This window comes from Astatotilapia calliptera, chromosome 22, assembly GCF_900246225.1.
Source record: "Astatotilapia calliptera chromosome 22, fAstCal1.2, whole genome shotgun sequence".
Classification (NCBI taxonomy): Eukaryota; Metazoa; Chordata; class Actinopteri; order Cichliformes; family Cichlidae; genus Astatotilapia; species Astatotilapia calliptera.
In genome coordinates this window covers 20,654,694-20,676,655 of record NC_039322.1, presented here as the reverse complement: position 1 = coordinate 20,676,655, position 21,962 = coordinate 20,654,694, and the positions used below count along the sequence as shown (strand labels likewise).

The 21,962-nt window shown below is 41.3% G+C and overlaps 1 protein-coding gene across 2 annotated transcripts in view; it reads right to left on the bottom strand.

Annotated features, from left to right (window-relative positions):
• rims3 (regulating synaptic membrane exocytosis 3) overlaps positions 1-21,962 on the bottom strand; it is a 46,608-nt gene that overhangs the window by 15,824 nt on the left and 8,822 nt on the right. For both annotated transcript variants that reach the window (XM_026157466.1, XM_026157465.1), the window contains exon 2: positions 9,740-10,063. In XM_026157466.1, coding sequence (XP_026013251.1) covers positions 9,740-10,004 — 265 coding nt within the window. In that variant the 5' untranslated portion in view covers positions 10,005-10,063. The remainder of the gene's footprint in view (positions 1-9,739; positions 10,064-21,962) is intronic.

Below are 21,962 nucleotides of genomic sequence, written 5' to 3'. Positions count from 1 at the left end.
TAAATATGGGTCAAACACTGGCTGAGTTTTCATCCACAGCTGGTTGCATCTTATTGTAGCTAACAGAGTGTACAGTCATATCTAAAAGCACATTTGCATTGGACTCTGTGCAGTCATGTAAAAAAACTAAGCACACCCAGATTCATTGGCTTTAGAAGCAATAACTTGAAGTAATCTGTTTCTGCATCACTTTATCAGCCTCTCACATCTTTCCCTCATGCCTTTACAGCGTTGCTTCCGTTCATTGAGGTTTATGGGCATCCGAACATCCAAAGCTCTCTTAAGTTCCCACAACAGCATTTCAATCAGGTTGAGATCTGAGCTTTTACTGACTGGGGCAACTGCAACACTTTGATTCCTTTCGTTTTCAGATTTGATGCTGTGATTGTGATCATTGCCCTGCTGCATCACAAAATTTCAGCTGAGCTGTCAAACAGATGGCCTCACATTTTAATATTTCGGTACAGAGAGGAGTTCGTGGTCAGGCGCCCAAATTCTGTGCACGGTTGTCGAAAAAATTGGTACCCGGACACTAATCAATAATAGAAATTGCTACTGAATTAAATATTCTTTTGCAACAGTATCAATACCAACAGTGCCATCTTCGCCTCCTGCTGCTGACACACAACCTCAGACAGCCCCTCTCCTCACTAGCAGCTAAAGTAGTTGACGTTTTTCTCACACCTAATGAGAAATTTCAAGAGGTCACTATAGCTCACATTTCAACAGCGTTGAACAGTTATCATAAATGTTAATCTGTCCGGGGCATGCGAGCCATTGAACTATTAGCAGTTAACCAAAAGTAGCATTAGCTATCATTAAGTTAGCGGCTAACAGCTATAGCTAAATAATGTGATAGCATTAATGTGAAAGGTAGGCAGTTATCAGTCCCACCCAAATATAACAAGAATAAAATTGTAAACACTTTCCTGGTATTGGTACTGAGTTTAAAATACTAGTCTTGTGACAACTAAAGCTTTGTCGCTTAAGTACAATTTGTCCTGTGTTGAGAAACAAAAGGCTAATTTAACATAAATTAAGTATTTGCTCTATTTTTTTTCTCCTTTGGTATACAACAACAAAGTAAAATTCACTGGAGGAAACACCTGTGTTATTTTCTTGAAAGACAAATATAAAAATGAGTCAGAAGCACTTAACATTACTGGCAATGGTGCAAGTCCCTCTGCATATTTTTCACAGCCTGGAGCTAGAGTTACAGGCTCAAAAATATTTGTCTGACGACAGCATACTCAGAAATGTGGTTGCTATTGGTCACAGAGCGTAGCTGGAATCATTTTAATAAGCAAAGGAACAAGTATTCTCGTCACGTGTCAAACATATTTCCATTTCTGTCTCTGTTTCTTTTCCGTATCTCTGGCGTCCTTCCAGCAGGAGCTACAGCGTCATAGTAATAAATAATAAATAAACACACAGGAGTCAAGATTTTAAAAAGGAGGTCAAAGAAAAAAAAGCATGGACGCTGAGCTAAATAGAGCAGGAAAGAGTAAGGTGTTTTAGACACATATGAGCTGGGGTGTGTGTGTGGGGGGGGCTTTCAGTGGGACACACAAACATGCATATCTATGCCTGGTTTCCTTTAATCTAACTCTCTTGGTGCACTGCATCACATGATTGGTGCTTGTTTCTCTGAATCCACGTCCCTCTGTGCAGACAGACAGTGCACTGGGAGCGCTCTGCTGGCTCTGTTTTCGCAGTCATGGATAAACCTGCTCAGAAGATAAGACCATGTTCAGCTGAGGAGTGACTCACCCAATAAACCTGGGAAACCGTTTCTGTGTGTGTGTGTGTGTGTGTGTGTGTGTGTGTGTGTGTGTGTGTGTGTGTGTGTGTGTGTGTGTGTGTGTGTGTGTGTGTGTGTGTGTGCCTTCTCCTCACCGGTACTAATAATAGCAGGTAATAAATAGAACACAGACAGAACCAAAATGCCATCCCCAACACTGTTACAAAACCCAGAATAATGAGACAGTGGGAGTCGGGGCTTTGAATGGAATAACATGAGGAACACTGAGCTGCATTACGGTAGAAAAAAATACACCAAGTCGGTAGGAAGCGTGAAAATAGTCAAGATAGGGAGCTATACATGGTATCAAATGTTACACAACAACAGAACACAAAGTGTACTGTACTTTTATACAACATGCAGGCACTCGCAGTGTATGTAACCTTATTTTCTATACCACTAGATAAACTTGTAATGTACATACTGTAAGTGTCTTTACTCTGACCTGATGCTTTTATTCATGCAGTTCTCTTTAAAGAGACAGTTGCTGAAACATTTCCACTGAATGACAATTACCCATTTTGCTGCAAAATAGAGACCTGACCCCTAAAGTCTTTTTTTTTCTTGGAAACACCTAAGGGCGCAATTAAATTTCACGCATTAAGACGACGAACTGGCAGAGGTCTCAGCTGTTGTCTGACAGTTCTGACAAGTCCTAGAAAACGTCCTTGCCCTACTTCAAATATGTAAAATCAGTTTATGTATGAATAATATACTTGGATAGGTGGGTCAATTCCCAAAAGCACTAATTAAATAAATTAATAATCTTGTTGCATTCTTCACTGCGCACAGTTTGTTCTCATTTTCCACCTTGTGACGAAGGAGATTTGAGCATGTGTCAGAGATCCTGAGTGCTTTGCCACTGGGAAATTTACCCTGAAGCAGGTTTAACCAAACAGACTGATCTCAAATGATTGGCCTGATGAAAGACACAACACCAGCTCTCCAACTTAAGGGGTTGTGTGTGGCAACACTGATACTTAATCAGCAGTTCTGCCTGGAAATTTACAAGTAGCTGATTAGGAAAGGAATTTTATCTTTGTTACAACCCTAATGACAACTCCTACAGAAACGTGATTCAATGTAATTAAGCCTACCTTGACAAACGGTCAAGAACCCCACTAAGAGCATCAGATGATGCTGATGTTGTTATTTGGGAATCAGATAAAATAAATGTGCTTGAACGCATCTGTAGAAAAAAAAAAGTTTGCATTAGACCTTACCTTAAGTGATTCTGCAGATCGCTGTAAATTGACTGGATCCAATTCACAAAATAAGAACGTACCTGGTAGGAACTGTGACACAATAATACCACAAGTGCATTACCTCCTAAAAGCGTTTTATCGGTAAGATGCTGGCATATTCCTTCAATGTCTTTACATTTTGGTGTCTACCAGTTACCTCGTTGCTAAGTCACACTCTTCATCATTCTCCTTCACCGTGTTCACGTTTTGCACACAAACTGTATTGTTTGCAGCAGCAGAACCATCCATTTTTTTTAACTTGATAACAAGAAGGCTGCTTGTGATCTCATTTTAAAAGTTATGAAAAAATAGAGCACAACACATGCAGAACACTGAAGTTACTGTATATGCATTTAATAGATTTGCGGAGTGCTGTGAGAGTCTGTGTTTCTCCTCAAGGTTCCCTTCCCCAACAACATCCAATCAAATCAATCAATAAGTCATTTAATGAAATAATCTATGTTGAGTTTTGGGTTCGTTTTCCTTTCCCATTCATGCATCCAGTCCAAGACCAAATCTGCATCAATATTGTGTGTTATTGGTTATTAGCTGGTCATCTTTTCCCCACATACCTACCCCCCTCTGGTCAATCGATGCTGGTGTCATTCTAAACATGGAGCACCGAGAGCTGACCGGACTAGGTCATTATTGACTGCCACAAAGAAAAGAAAGGACCCTAATCGAACCCGACCAAGTGAGAAGGAATGTTGTGTGTGGGTCACATGCCTAATTATCTGCATCTGATATGTCCTTCTAGCTGGTGTAAACTATGAGCTGATGACATGTTAGGTTGGAGTAAACAACCTTGTTTTTTTTCTTCCAGCAACAGGTTTTCAGTCTTTACCTGGTTAAGCTTTGAGAAAAAGGCAAATTCCTAGTAGAGCAGTGACATAATCTTGTTGGGTGACTGTTACGTAAAAAGACCTGGACAGTGATTCAATTTACACCTAAATCAATTGGAATGTTGACTGTCTGAGCCTGAGCCTACCCTCCACTTAATCAGCTTGGAGATGCAATGGCCAAACTGATTCTGATACTCGGGATATCTATCAGTACTGAGTCACAAAGCACCATCAGTTCTCTCTTTTTCCCCAAAACATTGAAATCGATATAACACTGATGCCACTGTCAGCAGGCTCTGTATCTACAAAGCTGCAGTTGACTCTATGAGATTCTGTTAGATGGGCTGCACACAATTGACCTGTGTGTGTGACCCATCTCTCCTGCTTAAGTGACACTTTATAGCTCAGTTTATCAGATTGGCTGCTAGTAGCTTATTTTTTTTAATAAGATATTGTGTCCACGGTCATGATCTAAACCACTCTACTTTAGAATATCTTGTTATAGGACTGAGAACAGATTTCTTTATTCATATCTCGTACTGAGTCTCAGCTCATCAGAGGTGTGCTTTAAAAAAATCATTTCATAACCTGTTGCCAGCGCAGCAAAGTGAGAAAACTAGCGAACTTCTAATGCGGTGAGATGTGGTATCGACAGAAGAAGAAGAAGAAGAAAGAGCCATCTACGATACTGTGATTTTGTTCCAGGCACAATGTGCTGCTCCGGCAGCTGAGAACATCTAAATTTAGATGCACCCCTTGTCTCCCCTTCCTCTTCTCTACCTCGTCAGCCCCTCCTAGCCTCCCCATCTGCACTTTCCCTTTGTTGTGCTCTCTTCATCACCGCAAACACGACACGAAAGCCCCCGTGGTGAAAATATCGACAGTTCTCCCTGCGTCAGACAAGTGTCAGCTGTGATGAGTGAAGCAAGCTCTTTGTTTGTGTCACTGTGTATGAGTGTGTGTGTGTCCACAGAGCCCTGGTTACAACAGCCATTTTAAGCTGATTTCAAAGGCAGGTAATGATAGGGGATAACAATGCAGAATTATGGTGAGTGGATGTGTTTGCATTTATCTAATGGTTGCTTTCTTCTTACTTATCCTTCAGGATAAGCTGTCGCTGGAGACAGAAAGAAAAGCTAAACTGCCTGGCTTTGTTACATTTGCGGTACAAATAAAAGCCGATTAATAAGTGAATCAAATGACCTTGTTTGACAAACATGCAGTCCTACACATATCAAGATGCGCTATAGCCAGAAAATTTATACTTCGGCTGCTATACAGTGTTTAAACACTGACCCAAATTTTTTACTTAAATAAATATAATGTCAAATTATAACTTACGGGACATGCCAAATGAGTTCAATAAAGAATCTGTACATAAAAGATGGATGTAGCTGCTGTGTCTGAAGAGTTGATACAGATGTGCTTTCTTTAAATGTTACAATTTACCCCCTAAACTGGAGTCAGTTACAGAATTTGCTTCTCTCAGTTAAATAGCTCCAAAATAAAGTGGTCTGCTACTGAAAAGCAGCACAAATAATTACCCGGACAAACCTGACATTTTTCACTTTACCAAACAAAACCAGGCCGACAGAGTTATATAACAAAACAAATTTCAAGTACTTACATCATTTTCCAGCATGTTTTTAAATTCACCAGACACTTGCACTTTGTAATTATCCCCATAACTGCTTTGATCCTCTTGCTCTTACCAGGGCAGCTGGCCTCTGGCTGGCTCTGAGCTCTGGACAGCCACTTTGCTTTTGTAAGCCTCTTTAAAGTGTCCATGTTCAGGCTGAAGGTGATTTAAGTGTCTGATTAGTTCTGTTTTTCTGAACATTTTCATGGTTGTCCCCCTACAGTTTACTTTGTCAAACTTTGTTTTTTCACTCTGCGTGAAGAGCTACCACACTAACTGCATGCTAGCGTATGAATGTGAGCATACAGCTATGTGCCTGCGCCGCTGTGCATGTGTTGCCCATGCATGGAGCAGACCAGTTCATAATAGGACTTTCATTAGGCTGAAAAGCTGGGCCCTATTTCAGGAAGCCGGTTTAGTGCAAACTCTGAGTAAGTATACCCTGAGTTAACGAAAACTCTGGGTTTTCGGTTTCACAAAGCGAGTTTAGATTAATCCTGAGTGAGTTACTATGACGACACACTCCGTGAAGCTAACCTGCCCCCTAGCAGGTTTACTTCAACTAACCTTGACTTTCTCCGCCTCTTTGTCGGAAACCTGACTGTAGGAAGTGTCAGACATGGCGTGCTCCTTCCTTGAAGAGCCAGTAGATGTTGAAGCCCAAATTCTCCGCAGAGCTCTCCGCCGGGAGAGAGTGATTAGAGCGCGTTTGGACATTTTATCATTTCCTGATGATTTCCTGTGTGAACGTTACCGTTTTTCAGCACAATCTATAATTTATTTGAATAACATCCTCAGGCCTAATATTGCTCATAAGACACATCGCGGACATCCTCTCAGTTCTGTACATATTATTTGTATTGTACTTCGGTTTTTTGCAAACGGGAGCTTTCTGCATAATATTGGTGACGCTGAGCACGTTTCCAAGGCTACCGTCTGTCGGGCAGTCAGGAATGTTAGAGTTGCACTGAAACGTCTCCTGTACTCGTCTGTGTTCCCCGGTCATAGACCCACAAGATTTATCAAAGAGGGATGCCACAAAATTGCAGGTATCAGGATGAACAAAACTTAATTCATGATGTGGTGATACTTGAACTACTACTTAAATTTTACATTTATTCTCACGGTTCCCAGGCGTGATTGGCTGTATAGATGGCACTCACATTCCAATCATTGCTCCTTCAGTAAATGGAGGAGACTATGTGAACAGGAAGTCTTTCCACAGCATTAATGTACAGGTACACAGTTCCCTGTAGCATTTCAAACTAACAAATTATTTCATTATAGTAATGGATGCTAATTTGTGTTCTCTGCACTGTGAAGATCATATGTGATGCTGCCAACATTATCACAAATGTGGAAGCCAACTGCTCAGCCTCTGTGAGTGGTGGTGGTGGAGGACCCCCACCTGTTTTTCTCATAATACAATTACACCTTACCTGTTTGGACTATATTTTTATATTTCATTTTTACTTGCTGCCAGGAACGTTTGGGGCCTGTTGGGTTGCACCTGCGCTCACATCACATCACAAAATAAAATGTATGAAATAAAAAATAAAATAAAATAGAATAAAATAACGTGTTAAATGGGTGGAAATCCCTAGATCAATGTTTAAATTAACACTCACGCATTGACTCTGTCGGCTATGTTTTGCCATGCATGCTCCCTTTCTTTTGCAGCTGAGGCTGTGTTACTTTTTTTCCGCAAAATTTGCATGTTATCGGCATATACTGCCATCAAAATTTCGGCCTCAAGCGCTGTAAAACACATTGACCGCGCCTCCTTTCCCTCCGTCTCCATGGTGACTCGCTTAATCTGTGCTCCACTAATCAGGGCTTTATGTATCCTCGTGTGCGCGCTTAATTTGGGGTTAAAGCAACTCCGCGTTGACTGAACTAATTGTTATCAGCCTTTCTGAAACCGAATATTCCGAGTTGGACAGTTCGGGGTTACTCAACCCCGTGTATCATTTTTAACTCTGAGTTTTCTAAACCCGCTTCCTGAAATAGGGCCCTGGTCTCTGGTTAGGGCACAAAACTGTCATATGCCAGCCGTTGGCCAATTACTCGGTGGAGTTCTAAGAATAAATCACAATTCTATGAAAAATAATATGCTTTAAGGTCCAAACTTAGCATCCCACAGAGTATCACAGTGTCAATTAATAGCCACTAGCTCAACTTGGCAATATAACATCAACTATCACAAAATGTGCATGGGGTCGTTGTAGCAACGCAGCCAAAAGTCCTGTGACATCATTTATATTCAACACCAACACCACAACAATGGAGGATGTTGAGACGATGGTATACCTGCTGCTCGTTGTATGGCTTTTTGTCAGACTCGGGAACCACTGTGCTGATTTTTGTGTAGCCATTTCCCATATTGCTGGAATGTATTTTCATGAAGGGACTCATAGGGCTCATGACTCATTAACTGAAGCCACTGACTAGCCAAACAGTTGGATGCAGTCTGTTGATGTCACATTTTCACCTCAGATCGCTTGGAACCCTGGCCGAGTAGGTACTAAAAAAGTACCTGGTACCAGATACTACCACTTTATGGAAAGCCCTAAAAACAGCATCAACCCACGCTGGTACTAGTGGAAAAAGGCTATAAGATATCTAGGGCTAGAGTTAGGCCCCACTTGCATAGCCAAACATGCGCCATACGGCAATAACAAATTGCGAGGGGAAAATGTGCATTCTCCAACCGATTGCTGGAGCAGTCACTGTGAAATCGAATGCTCCACTCACAAAAGCCTTTAGACCGGTTAATAATGCCCACTTGTAAGCACTGTTACCCAGGGATAAGTGTGTATTCTGCAACCAGTTAGCAAGTGATTGTTGGAGGCTGCTGGGAGTCACTAGTGTTAAATTTGGCGCAAAGAGCATAGCACAACTTCTACTTTGAAGGTGAATGTTCTCCGGTTTGTGCTACACCTTTTTTGGTTTCAAAACAGCTTAAAAAATAAATGGCAAGTGTTTGCAGATGAGTCAACGCCGTCTATTGTGAAATCTTTCAATTGCACAGTTTTGTCTGACTGACAAATATACACAACTGAGCAGGTACAATAAATACGTATTTGACATTTTTGTTTAAAATAAAGCGCTTATATAATTTAAAGTACCGGTAAAAACACGCTGCTGCACAAAGCAGCAGAGAGCCAGATCTTGTGATATATTTCAACACTTACACAGAATTAGACACAGACGGTGTACAGCTAGGCAAGAAGAAAGAAAGAAACATGCAGACACGAACACTCTGTTCTGTAAAAGTTACAGTTTGATGTGCTGAGACGAGAAACAGAATGTGTAAGAGGACACGAGGAGATGAACAACTTCTTTCATACTGACAGATAGAGGAATGAAAAAGAAAAAAGGAAAAATTTGGCTGCACTCAAATAAGATGCATCCCCTGCTCCCCTTGCCCCTCCTGCCCATGCCTCTCAGCCTTTACAAAGTCTCAGTGTGTGACATGTTTTTCTTATTTTCCACCAGGAAAGAGTAGGTTTGTGTTCGCCACTGAGGCGCAAAGTGAGAAACGCTTTTCTTGCAGCTGCACAGGATCTGTAATTATACGCCGCAGGAGACGCATTAGAACATAATGCCGCTACCAAACAATCACCATGCGTACTTGCTGCTGCCGCTGCAAACCCGCTGCAGAGTTCAACACACGGCGACGCTCACAAATGTGCTGCAGCCTTTCAAAAAGGACTCGCTACAATACTAACACCTTAAAAGATAAAGCTTGTTCAATCAAATACTGTAGCTGTCAAAATAACCCCAGATACACTTTAGAGTGGATTATGCTAATGTTAACTATAATAATAATTATTCTGTTATAACAGTTTTAGTGTCATTTTAACAATTGCAGCAAGGTATTTAAATCAATTTAAAGGAACAAGGGTTAAAGAAAATTCAGGAGGATAAAAATGATCCTCCTTCCTCTTCGAAATAACAAAACCCCAATTTTAAAAAGAATCTAAAATCTTCAAACTTTTAAAATCACAATAAAACAGATGGGGAGAGACCAAGGTTAGAACTAAGGAAAGGATACAGAAAGAAAAAACAGAAGCTATGAGGATGACGGCTGGGGAAATGAGGAAAAACAGATGAATTTGCCTTGGTGAAAGTGTCAGAAAGGTGGAATCAGAAAGTGAACATACATAGAGATAACGACTGACAGATTAAGTAGTTTAGACTGTAAACTGACCTTGCTGGTTGAGCTGCTGTGTGCTCTTGCTCCACTGTGACAACCCCACAATGGCCACCATCTTGGCACCCAAACTGGAGCGCCGCTTCTTAGTCCCAGTCAGTGATGCAGAGTCTGGGCCCCCGCTGCCAGGACTTTTCTCCAGGCTGTACATGGCCCCTGAGATACTGGAGGAGCGCACCACGTTCCGGGCAGCCGTGCTCAGCCCGCTCAAGCCACTCATCCCTCCCGGGCGGGGCACCTCCACGGAGCTGCTGAGCATCATGGTCCTGTTGGACTGGAGGGCCGATGGGCTGGGGGGGGAGAAGGGGCCGGAAAGTTTGGCTTGACAAAAGAGACGAGAGAGGACAGAGAGTCAGGTGATCGTGAAAGAACAAATAGGGGAGAAGAGCTCAAATAAAAGGACGTCTTGACGTGCAGTGTGTCTCATAAAACACAGTGGAAAAGCTTGTCTTACAGCCGCAGCAGCAGCAGTTCCCCGGGGCTGAAGGACACCAAGTTTCGATTTCAACCACAGTTTGGTTTTACACACTTACTGCAGAGGCAGAAAAAATGAGTTCTTACACCATAAAAGACACAGTGAAAAAGTGAAAAGCTCTAAAAAGTCTTTTTCATCTTCAACAGTTTTGAAAACTGAGAAAACAAAGAACACAAAGGTCAGCAGGCGAGGACAGTGCAGATGGCAGCACACTGTCCAAGTGAGGTAAACTATATCTGTGGCATCACACACACTCACGCACACAAATGTCAGGACTGGCCTGCTGTTGAGGGGTGACCCTGTCAGCTGGTATTTGTCTCCTGTATTTTTTTTAATCTTTTTTTTTTTTTTTTGTCTGACCTTAAACAGCGACAGATGATAAACTCCAGAGCCAAGTCATCACTGGCTGGCTGAATCATGGCAGTGCGCGCGTGTACTCGCTCGCCAAACTCTGATCACCTTTGTATTCTCAAACTGATGTGTACGCCACCTTTTGTACTGGCAGAGGTACAATTCTACTAATAAAACTTTTTTTCACTAGCTATTAAATGGGATTCAGCCATTGCTTACACCTGCAGTTGTGTTAAGCCAAAAAAAAAACAAAAACCATCTGTGACTTGGGACCTTCTTTAACTCTGCTCCTTTTCTCTCCCATCACAAGAGCGATCATACGGAGGCTAAACCGACAGCCTGGAGGCACATTAAATATGTAGTTGTGCTGTGGCCGACATTGTGCTTTTATACTCACCCTAAATATTTCTTGTTCATCACTGCGCATTTTCTATAACGCTTATCTCATTGCCTCATAAAATTTGTATCACATATCACACTCAGGTAGCTTAGATGCCTAAACTTAAAGTAATGCAGATGAGAACTAGGTTAAGACAGTCAGAATTACATCACTTCGACACATCTATTGAACCTTAGAAGATAGCGCTCTTTCAAATGACAATGGCACAAATAAATGTAAAACAAAAAGAAAAGAGCGGTTTGGCCACCCTTTCTTTTGCAAATTTAAGACCTCACAGTAGGATAATATACTGCATTAATTTAGAGCCTTAGAGCTTTCAACCAAGTGCCCCCTTGTCTTTGGGTCTCTTTCTCCCGGACCTAACTCACAATACTGATTCTCTCCCGATCTTTAAAGCCAGTCATAAAACACATATTTTATTTAAAAATGGCCTATTCTGTTTGAATTTGAGGTTATGATGTATTAGCTTTTTATTCTATGGCGTTTCTTAACTACTTTATGTATACTGTGACTTTGGTAAGTAATTCCTTGTCAGGTGTTCTTATTTAAAGGTGAAAGTCATCTGTACATGAAATGTATTATTAGTAGTAGTAGTATTATCCTATCACAGCACTTCACTCTCAGACTGTAGGCTTACTTGTTTTTCCTAGAGTTTTGAAAAGTAAGAGCCTTTAGCTGTCAGGAGACAGACAGCATCTCTACTTTCAAGATCAGGCTTCGAAGTTTTTCATATTTGATAAAGCAAATACTTAGAGTTGGATCAGCTGCCACAGGCTTAGGCGTGCCAGAAGATTTCCCATAATGCAATGAGCACCTCTTCTCCACTTCCCTCTTTTCAGTCCCCGCGTGTTTAAATGCCATGATTGCATGCCATTGAGTTTTGTCTTCTCTCTCCAATGGCTTCTGTTTGGTCCTTTGTTTCACATAGCTGCCCCTCACTGAGCCTGGTTGTGCCGAGGTCTCTTCTTCTTCCTTCCCACTGTCACCTAGTCCTCCTCATAGGGCATCTATTATTCTAACATCTTTACAGTCTAAAGCACTTGGAGGCGATTGTTGTTGTGAATTGGTGCTATATAAACAGAACTGAATTAAATTGACTTTGCCTCCCTGTGACTTTATTTACTTCCCAATGGTGAAACGCAGTGAGGTCCAGCACACATCAGAGGAATAAATACAAATGTGGTTTTAGGGCTTTTTTGTTTGTTTGTTTTTTTACAGAGTGATCCAAAAACTGCAAGCATGCTTATAACATTGCAGAGGTGCATGAGAAGATCATCTTAAGAGAAAGATCAGTCCAAGTGTATGTATAAGGTAAGGTTTTGGATTTTTAATAGAGTAATGTCTGGGATTTTTGGTCTTCTCGCATATGATGCTAAATGAAACAATTAACTCAGGACAACAATCCTTCATCTCAATTCAGCCAGACCTATTGGAGCAGCAGAATACAGTTAATCATTCCTTACAATTGTACTACAACCACTGTGATGTCACAGTGATGCATAGTAATGTGTTTGACGCACTGCAGCTGAAATTGCCCTCTTTTAAGCAGTTTTAATCGCCCTGTCCTACCATGTTTACCATGCATGTTTAGCATGCTACAATGTGCTAGCCTAATCTGATGGTATAGGAGAGCTATGGAGTTCCTCAATGTCAGTAGAATTCATCATTTTAGGATTTTAAATGTCAGTGGAAAACTTCATGGCAATCCTTCTATTCATTATTGCCAAAAAAGCAGTGGAAATTTCCGTCTCTCCAGCCGTCCCACATGTGTGGCTAAAAGACTCAGTCGGTGATCGCTGGAAATGGCACAAAATGAGTTTACTATTAAAACATCCTCACTGCTGGAAATCATAAATAATATATACATACATGCAGTAAAATATGCCCTTTATGCATTTTTGGAAGAGAATACATGTAAAAGCAGTGTGTTTCATTTGTCTGCGTGAATCATTCTCCCAACCACTTTCTGCCACGTCACCATAAGCCCAAAGTAGCTGGCTGATTTTTAGAAGAAAACAAAGCAAAAAAATGACCAGAATAGGCAAAGTGGATTATTTTGAGGAACAATGAACTGATGTAGCAAAGGGCAGATTTTGGTATTTTGTAATGAAAGTCATAATAATAAGCTGAAGAGGGGGAGGAGGAGGTTGAGGCAGCGGGTCTGCATGCTTTGACATTTGTTACTGAGAGGAAACAGAGGCAGCAGGAGGGGGAGGAGCAGGGGCTTGAAAACAGAAATCCAGGTGAACATGTACTCCCTGTATATTCTTCTCATGTCTTTCTCCTTTTCCCCTCTCTTCTCTTCTCTCCTTTTTCTCTATTTCAGCTCTCTCTTTTCTGGCTCTCTTGGAACATGCAGTGATAGAGCGGGAGAAAATGAGGATAGGATAGAGATAGAGAGAAGGCTGCGAGAGATAAATAGAATAACTGTGGGTTTTAGAGAGGACACACAAGAAAAGTGAAGGAAATGAAAGGATGGGGACTGAAACGTGGGAGGATGAGAGATGCTTCATAATGAATGGACAGTGTAAAAAAGGGGGGGAAACTGCACAAAGCCGCAGTCTGATCTGTGTGAAATAATGGAGAGAAGGAAAGAGGAGAGGGAGAAGAATATGACACTGACAGTGACAGTAACTGAGACATCTATCCCAGCCTCCTTATTCTTTCTAATGAGATCTTCCACAGTATCAGTGAGTGTGGATCACAGGCTTAAATGTGACACAAGCTAAACTGAATGTGTGCTTCATATATGTTAATTTGCTACATTAATGTATTGCATTAGAAGCTAACAAAAGTAAGTATGTTTGTTTCTTTTTCACAAACAAAGAGTTAGAAACAGGCTGTACATACAATCAGTTACAATTCATTATTACTTATTTTCATTCGTTATTAATAATCTCGGACTCTCTTCCACCGCGTGTCTTTTGTCCTGTCTTCCTCCCCTCACCCACAACCAGTCATAACAGGTGACTGTGCCTCCCTGAGTCTGGTTCTGCTGGAGGCTTCTTCCTGTTAAAAGGGAGTTTTTCCTTCCCACTGTTACCAAAATGCTTACTCATAGGGGGTCATCTGGTTGTTGGGGGTTTCGCTTTTTTCTCTGTATTTTTGCAGGGTCTTTAAAATTTAAAGCATCTTGAGGCAACTGTAGTTGTTATTTGGTGCTAACTAAAAATTTGAAAACACACTTGATATAGAAACCAGCTCTGCAAAGTGGAGCCAATTCAGAAGGGACTTTAATCTGTGTTCATTGTAGTACCCAGCAAGGGGAAAACTAATCTGCTTGTCGAAACGACCTCAGTTGAATTGGCAATCATGCTCTTAAGGAGAGTAAAATAGAAGATGAAAAAGAATATTATTTTGGGTTTGCTTACATCGTGATTAACAAGCCATGTGAGATTCACATTCATGTCATTCAGATTCACCCATCTGGTTTAAAATAAAACAACAACAAAAACCCACAAGACAAAATACTGTCTCTGTTTTAAGGCTTCAGAAATGGATTTCCAGTGGGTGGCGTCACTGTGGCTAAATCCATCTTTTATATACAGCTATGGTTCAGAATCAATGTCTTAAGCACTTCTCCACTTCCTTACACTGTACCTTAAATATAGAGCCGTGAGACGTTATCTTAGCCCAGCGTTGCAAAAAGACTGCAGAAACAGCATACCTGTCTCAGTCCATATATAGTAAATCTGCCTACCAGCAGTTCTGGTTGTCTCCAGTGGTTTCCTGGCAACCAAGTCAAATGGTTTGGGATACCACGTAACTGCTACCCCCACAGTTTGTTTCAACTGTCAAATCTTTGTCGCATACCACACATCCCTCATTCTTTGCTCATTTCCTACCTATCAAAAAACCCTTAACCTCCTAAACAGCCACACATTTTTGGTTTTTACATTTTGTTTTGTTAAACAAAGCAGACATAATGATGAGCTTTAAAGTCACTAAGGCTACGTTCACACTGCAGGTCTTAATGCTCAATTCCAATTTTCTGTCTGCTTGTTCACACTACAAATAAAATGTGACAGCAAACGCGCTCTAGTGTGAACCCTCAAAGCCGCCCGCGTGCGCAAAAGAAGACGTCACACACAACGCGCTCTGTTTAGACCCAGACCAAACAGTATTGTTTGACTGATGGCCGTTAATATAAAGACTTGTTTCCCAATTTTGCTTTAAGTTATAACGTTATTTTGTTATTTACATATGGCCTAATAATTATCCTTATTGCTGTTTTAGAGGAGCGGTGCTTCAAAGGATAGTTGCAGATTTCTGTCAGAACCTGCAGATTATACAGTACAAATAAAATGTTCACGTTTCTCCAACGTTGTCTTCCAAACAGTTTCACTAACATCTACACTGGATGGCCAGGAAGCATTCGCGATGACATAAAAGACGGATTTAATGCGACATGACCATTTAAACAGCAGTCGCTTCTAAAACATCAGATATGTATCGGATTCAGCACCGCATACGAAAGTGACCCAGTTCGGTGCACACCATTGTTTTTCTTGTGACATTACCAATAAGTTTGATGTGTCACATGGCCCTCTTCCTATTGAAAAAACAAAAGTTGTATCCAAGATGGCCGACTTCTAAATGGCCACCATGGTCACCACCCATCTTTGAGGAGTTTGCCCCCTCACATATACTAATGTGCCACAAACAGGACTGATTGGAATGATTTTTTTCCCTTACAGTGTGCCATGATGTATCAAGCCAAACAAAATATAATACATTTAAAGTGGGTCAGATCATTTCAGTAATAAGTAATTCTTTTGTTCGTTTGTATACTGCAGTGACATGGTTACACCACCTAACATTCTTTCAGTCTGTCTACTTCTAAAATCTAAGATATAATGTCACTGCTCAATATGGCACTATGCACCTGTCCCCATACAGCGTTTTCCTCAACCTACAGGCAGACTCAGAGCCCATCCATCCTCATCTCTATGTCAGACAGCTCCCTCGCCATATGTCTCTGTGCTCTCTAACTTCTCATCTCAAAGCTCATTTATTTCCCCTCCTGTCAGCAAACCACCCTCTCCGCCCATTCTGGTGGCTCTGAGCTCACCCTCCACACCTCAACATAACCCGTCTCCAGCCCGCAGAACCCCTAGCTTTCACTTATTAAAGTGCATCAGGTGGAGTCAAGTAAAAGTTTATATCTATAGTACATTTTAACAACCTCAATTGATCAAAGTGTTGTACATGTTATACAAAACATACACTAGACATAACAGTTACTAAATTAACAATAAATATACCGTACAACTCATCCGGTAAAATAAAGTGAATAAGACTGCTTAGTCAAAGCCAGGGTACCCTTCTCAACTGGAACTGAAAGCAAACGGGAATAAGTAGGTTTTCAACTTTATTTAAAAAACAAAAAACAAAAACCTCTTTCACTCCCCTAAGGTTAAATATGACTTAAAGTTAGCATGTCAAAACCAATTCACTGTTTCGTTCTTTACCTTTTTTTAGGCTTTTGTGCAAAGTCTTTTTCTGCCCTGTGCCTTCACATGTTTTTAACACAGATTAGAGAAGCATCCATTAAAATATGAATTTGATGGTCCTCTCATTTAGCTTTCAGTAACAACACAAAGCATGTTTACCGATGTTCACGTGTTTCACAGTTAACAGCTTATTTTGGTAGTTAACTGGTCAGAAAGGCCCATAAAAAAACAAGGAGAGCATTTATATATTCAATTGAGTTCAATTCAATTCAGTTTTACTTATATAGATCCCAACAACAGTCGCCTCAGGGCGCTTTATATTGTAATTAAGAGACCCTATAGTAATACAAAGGAAATCCCAACAATCAAATGACCCCCAATGAGCAAGTAGTTGGTGACAGTGTGAAGGAAAAAACTCCTTTTTAACAGGAAGAAACCTTGGGCTGAACCAGGCACCTGGAGGTGTAACCAGCTGGGGCAGAGAGGAGGAAAATAGGATCAAAGACACAACAGGACAAATGACAGATACACTTCATGTTTTGAGTCTTCCAGGTTTAAACTAATATCAGCTTCCAGAAAACCATGTAAAGAACCAAAAACAAAACTGGACTGTTTATAGGCAGCATAATTCAGCTGCTGAAAGAAAGCCCAGAGAAACAAAGGAGCGGGGGAAAAAACTTCTCTTTTCTCTTCCTCTCGTAAAATGCCACAACCTTGTAATTAGATATGGCTGAGCAATCCATTAATGGTCTCTTAAAAGTTGCTCTCTACTATGCAGACTACACTGGCCGTGCACTTAATTAATTGGCAATTTAGCAGCAGTGTAGATATTAAAGATTTACTGTACAGTAGGTGTGAGTGTGTCATCAGGTGACTCACCCCTCAATGTAAACTGACCCCGATAAACAATCTTACCTATTTTAACTTGTCTTTTCTCATCTGCTAATGCTGTTACTATTTACTCCCTCTGCTGATAGTTATTACTGTTTTTAGTTAGCTTATATTATTTTCTAAGAGACATATCTATTTTCATGCATCCTTGCCAAACGCTTTTGGCTGAATTTTCCCACATGGGACAGTGAAGGGTAAAGTGAGCTAGATCACAACTAAATTAATATGGGGGAGTATATTAATTAAGACAATGTTGTTCATTTGATATCAGTCAGATGACATCAGGCATTTAGAGGCACACAATACACAACTTACACTATGACAACCAGATGTTAACTATAAAGAGCGTGTATATTACTGAAGTGGATAACAGCTGTCCTGGCTAACAGCACTTTTTGGTTCATTTTAGAGATGACATGATACCACTTTTTTATGTCCGATACCGATACCGATATCATAAATTTGGATATCTGCCGATACCGATATGAATCCGATAGTGTTTTTTTAATCAATAAAACTGTTTTTAAATATCTTGCTGCATTTTGTATAAGTTCATACTCAAATTTAAAAAAAAATAACTCTAAAGATATTCTGTTATACCTGTATGCAAAAAAATACACTGCACCCAAAATATTTCATAATTCAGCAATACTGATCAGTCTAATAAACTTAAACCTACACCATCCTCCCTATTCTGGTATTTTAAAGAGTAATTAGCGTAAATATTAAGCAACCTAACTAACAGGGTTCCAACTCCCAGCAACAAAAAAAAAAAGGGAACCACCCCCCACGCTCCACCTCATGATGCTTAATCAACGTAATCAACCTTAATTTGATGCAGTGTGAAAAAAAATGCACAGAAATCAATTATTTTTCAAGAAATATTAAATAGATTCAACATCTTTCTTCTACAGAATTGCAGACTGCACAGTTGTTGCCTTCCCAAAGGAAACTTAATAGTTACTATATACAGTAATGGACTTCTATTCATTTTACATCAAATTAAAACTTTGGGTGTAAGATTCAGATAATTATTTAATACAAGCGAGAATAAGAAAGAAAAGTATGTATTTTTGCCCCCTTTTCCCTGTTAATGCCCTACCTGCCCCCTTGGCTAAACTTTGCTAGATCCGCCCCTGCACAGTTACCAGCCGTCAGCTACGTAGAAAAAGATCCTGGTGTAGAAAGTAATATTAAATAGATTCTAACAACAGCTTATCAAGGTTAAACGTGCTGCTGTTGTTTATCCGCTGGTTTCCTCTTTCTGGTGCAAAGTGGGTGATAAACAAACAAGAGAGACGGAGTCGCGACAGAAAAGCCGATCAGCTGATCATTGATCAGTTTCACGATTGAAGTAGCAGCACGAGAGGGAGGGAGACAGAAGAAGCAGTCGATCCATATATCGGTTGTTAAGCTTAACGTGGGAATGCTTTACAAACATTCAGAGATGAACTTACACACTTGCTTTACTTCTCTCTGGGATAACTTTGTCGGAGATGAAATGCCGGGTTGGTAGCAAGGCTCCAAATGCTCAACCAGACCACCGACAGGTCTTGCACGCCACAGCCGCTCTATCACGTGATGCATACTGCTCCGACGTGCTAAGGTTATGAGCCGAGTTACGCCATGTCACAAGTTTTGTGAGGTGCTTTCGTTATATTTAATGGATCGGATTACATTTTTTATTTCTCTGCGATATCCGATCCAGTAATTTAGGCCAGTATCGGACCGATACCGATATGTAATATCTGATCGGTCCATAGTTCATTTCATTATAAATTAAGGAACTGTGCAGATAAAATTCCATCCAGCACAGAAATTGATATCTGAATTCTGACTAAAGGAACAACATGCCAACTGATTAAAAAACAAAAACAAAAAAAAAAACAGAATCTGAGTTTGTCATTGTTCCCTGTGTCTCCTCGGGATGTTGTTGTTGTAATCTCTCTCTCTTGCTCTCCTCTGCCAGGGTGGAACTCATTGCGGGTTCCAGCAAATAATCACGCACCTGCTTCTTGTTCTCCGGACACTCCAGCTACTACTTAAGGTGATGGCTCAGTGTTTCTCATCGCTGGATCGTTACGACACTTGTCGGTGTAACCCCATCTCTTTCTTGTGTATTCTCATTCCCGGTGTTTTTCCTGGCTTCCAGCCATGTTTTCTAGTCTATAGATCTTGCTGGACCCGTCCCCGTTTCCACCCCTGGAGTTGTGACTGTAAGCATGAGTGTCTTTGTACAAGAACCATACAAGGACCATGTTAGGCAAATTCTCCAGCAGCTACTTGAGAATAAACTGTTCATTAAGGGGGAGAAGTGCAAATTCCATGTTGAGACTGTTCCTTTCCTGGGGTATATCATTGAGGAGGGGAACCTGAAACCGGACTCCGTCAAGGTTCAAGCTGTTGCTGAATTGGCCCGAGCCCACAGATAGCAGGCAGCTCCAACGTTTTCTCGGTTTCTTTAACTTTTATCGTAGATTCTTTTCGTGACTTTAATAAAATTGCTTTTCCTCTAACCCACGTAACCTCTCCTAAGATTTCTTTCCAGTGGGATTAGGATGCCCAAGCTGCCTTCACACTTCTCAAGGAGCACTTCGCCTCAGCTCCCAACTGGATCTGGGTCTCCAATTCAAGGTGGAAGTAGACACTTCCAACTCGGGGGTGGATGCCATGCTCTCCTAACAAAAGGATGGAGTAAGCTCCCTCCATGTGCCTTTTTCTCTCACCATTTGTCCCCTGTAGAACACAACTACGACATGGGAGATCAGCGTTGCTGGCAATAAAATTTGCCCTGGAGGACTCGAGACCCGGCTCAAGGGCACGGTCCAACCTTCATCTCATGGACGGATCACAAAAAGCTAGCGTACCTACAGTCCGCCAAACTGTTAAACCCCCGGGCAAGCCAGATGGACCCTGTTTTTCACCGGTTTCCATTTTTCTATTACCTATAGGCCAGGTTCTCATTATGTGAAACCGGACACTCTATCCCAGCTCGTCTGATTGGGTCCTTCTCTGAGGACCCAACTGACACTGCACCCATCCTGCAACCTACCTACACCATTGGGACCATTGCATGGGAAATTGAGTCATCGTTCCAAGAAGCACAGGGACCAGGCCACTGGCATGCCTCTGTCTTCTCTATAAAATGGACTATGGATTCCAGGCCACGGGGGGAGAGGATTTCAGTATCTGGCGGACTGGGAGGGCTATGGCCCTGAAGAACACTCCTGGATTTTGCGGTCAGTGGTTCTGGACAAAACCAAGCTTTGAGAGTTCCACCCCTGCATCCTGGCAAGAATGATGGGTCGCCAGCAGGCTCCCATTTAAGTTCGGGGGGTACTGTCATGGTTCCCTGTGTCTCCCCAGGCATGTCTTTGCTGAGTGGTGTGTGTGGCCGAAGAAGAGTGTGCCCCCCCACCCCACCACCACCACCAAGTTTTCACTCACACTTTGTATATGGCACCTGGTGATTGTGTAAATAAACTGTTATTTTTTGCAACATCAACAGAGTTCTGCGCCTGAGTCCGGTCATTCATTGTGACAGAGTTTTAAACACATGCAAATCTAAAATAGGTACAAACCTATTCTTCTCCTTTCCACCATCACATTTGTATTCTTAGACTCTAATAAGAGTGGCTTAGCATGAATCACCGTTCAAAATAATCCTCATTTACCATAGATTGGGTGTTAGTGCAGCAATGCCATTCTTGCAATATCTCAAATAATCCATTTTAGATCCTCTCCCTTTAAGCCAGATTTCTTCTGACTGGCTGCCCTGGCAAACAGAAGGTCTGAACAGCAGGTTGATCATCCATCTGCACTTGCAGCTAGAGTTGTGTGCCTGAGATGAGCATTTTAAGGATGTTCCTCACCCTCCTTAACATCATGCAGAGCCAAGAGTAACAGGAAAAACTGTCTGAATTTGAGTCTTCACAGTAGTTGGAAGAATTAGCTTTTTACTCACAGGGATTAGTTACACATCCATCATTTTCTCTAAACTGAACACCCACATAAAGAACAGTATGTAGGCCTATATATATGGTAGAAAATAATAAAAATTGAATAACATTGTCGCTTTCAACGACTTAGTATATTAGTTTCTTCACCAGCTGAAACAGCATATCCTGATCATACACTTTGTTTTGTACATCCTGGTAAGTAATGAAGAATGAAAAGAAATATGAAAGAAATTTAGTACACAAGGGCAAGGCAGCACCATTAAAGCACTTCGTCTTGGGGCCACTATGGAAACTTCCCAGGTTATGATATTGTACGTGTGAACCCCAGCGCCTGCTGCCATTGTATTATACCAGACCTTATGCCGTGTGTGTGTGGGTTAGGGGAGTACTGTATCTCTGTGATCATAAGGGGTCTGTGAAGGCGAGGAAACAGAAGGCCGGTTATACAGCTACACACAGAGGAGAGCGTAAGACTGCCAAGCTGTGGGAAGACTGGGAGCCAAATGGATCACACACGTAATCGCACACAGAGAAACGCAGCATAGTGCAAACACACATATGCTGTGCTGAACGTATGTGCCAGAGTGGGGCAAAAGACAGAACCAAAGTATTGAATGACATAGGGTGTTGACACTGATGTCTTGGCTGCTGGTCTTGAGCTAATATCCAAATCTTCTGTGAACCACTCGGC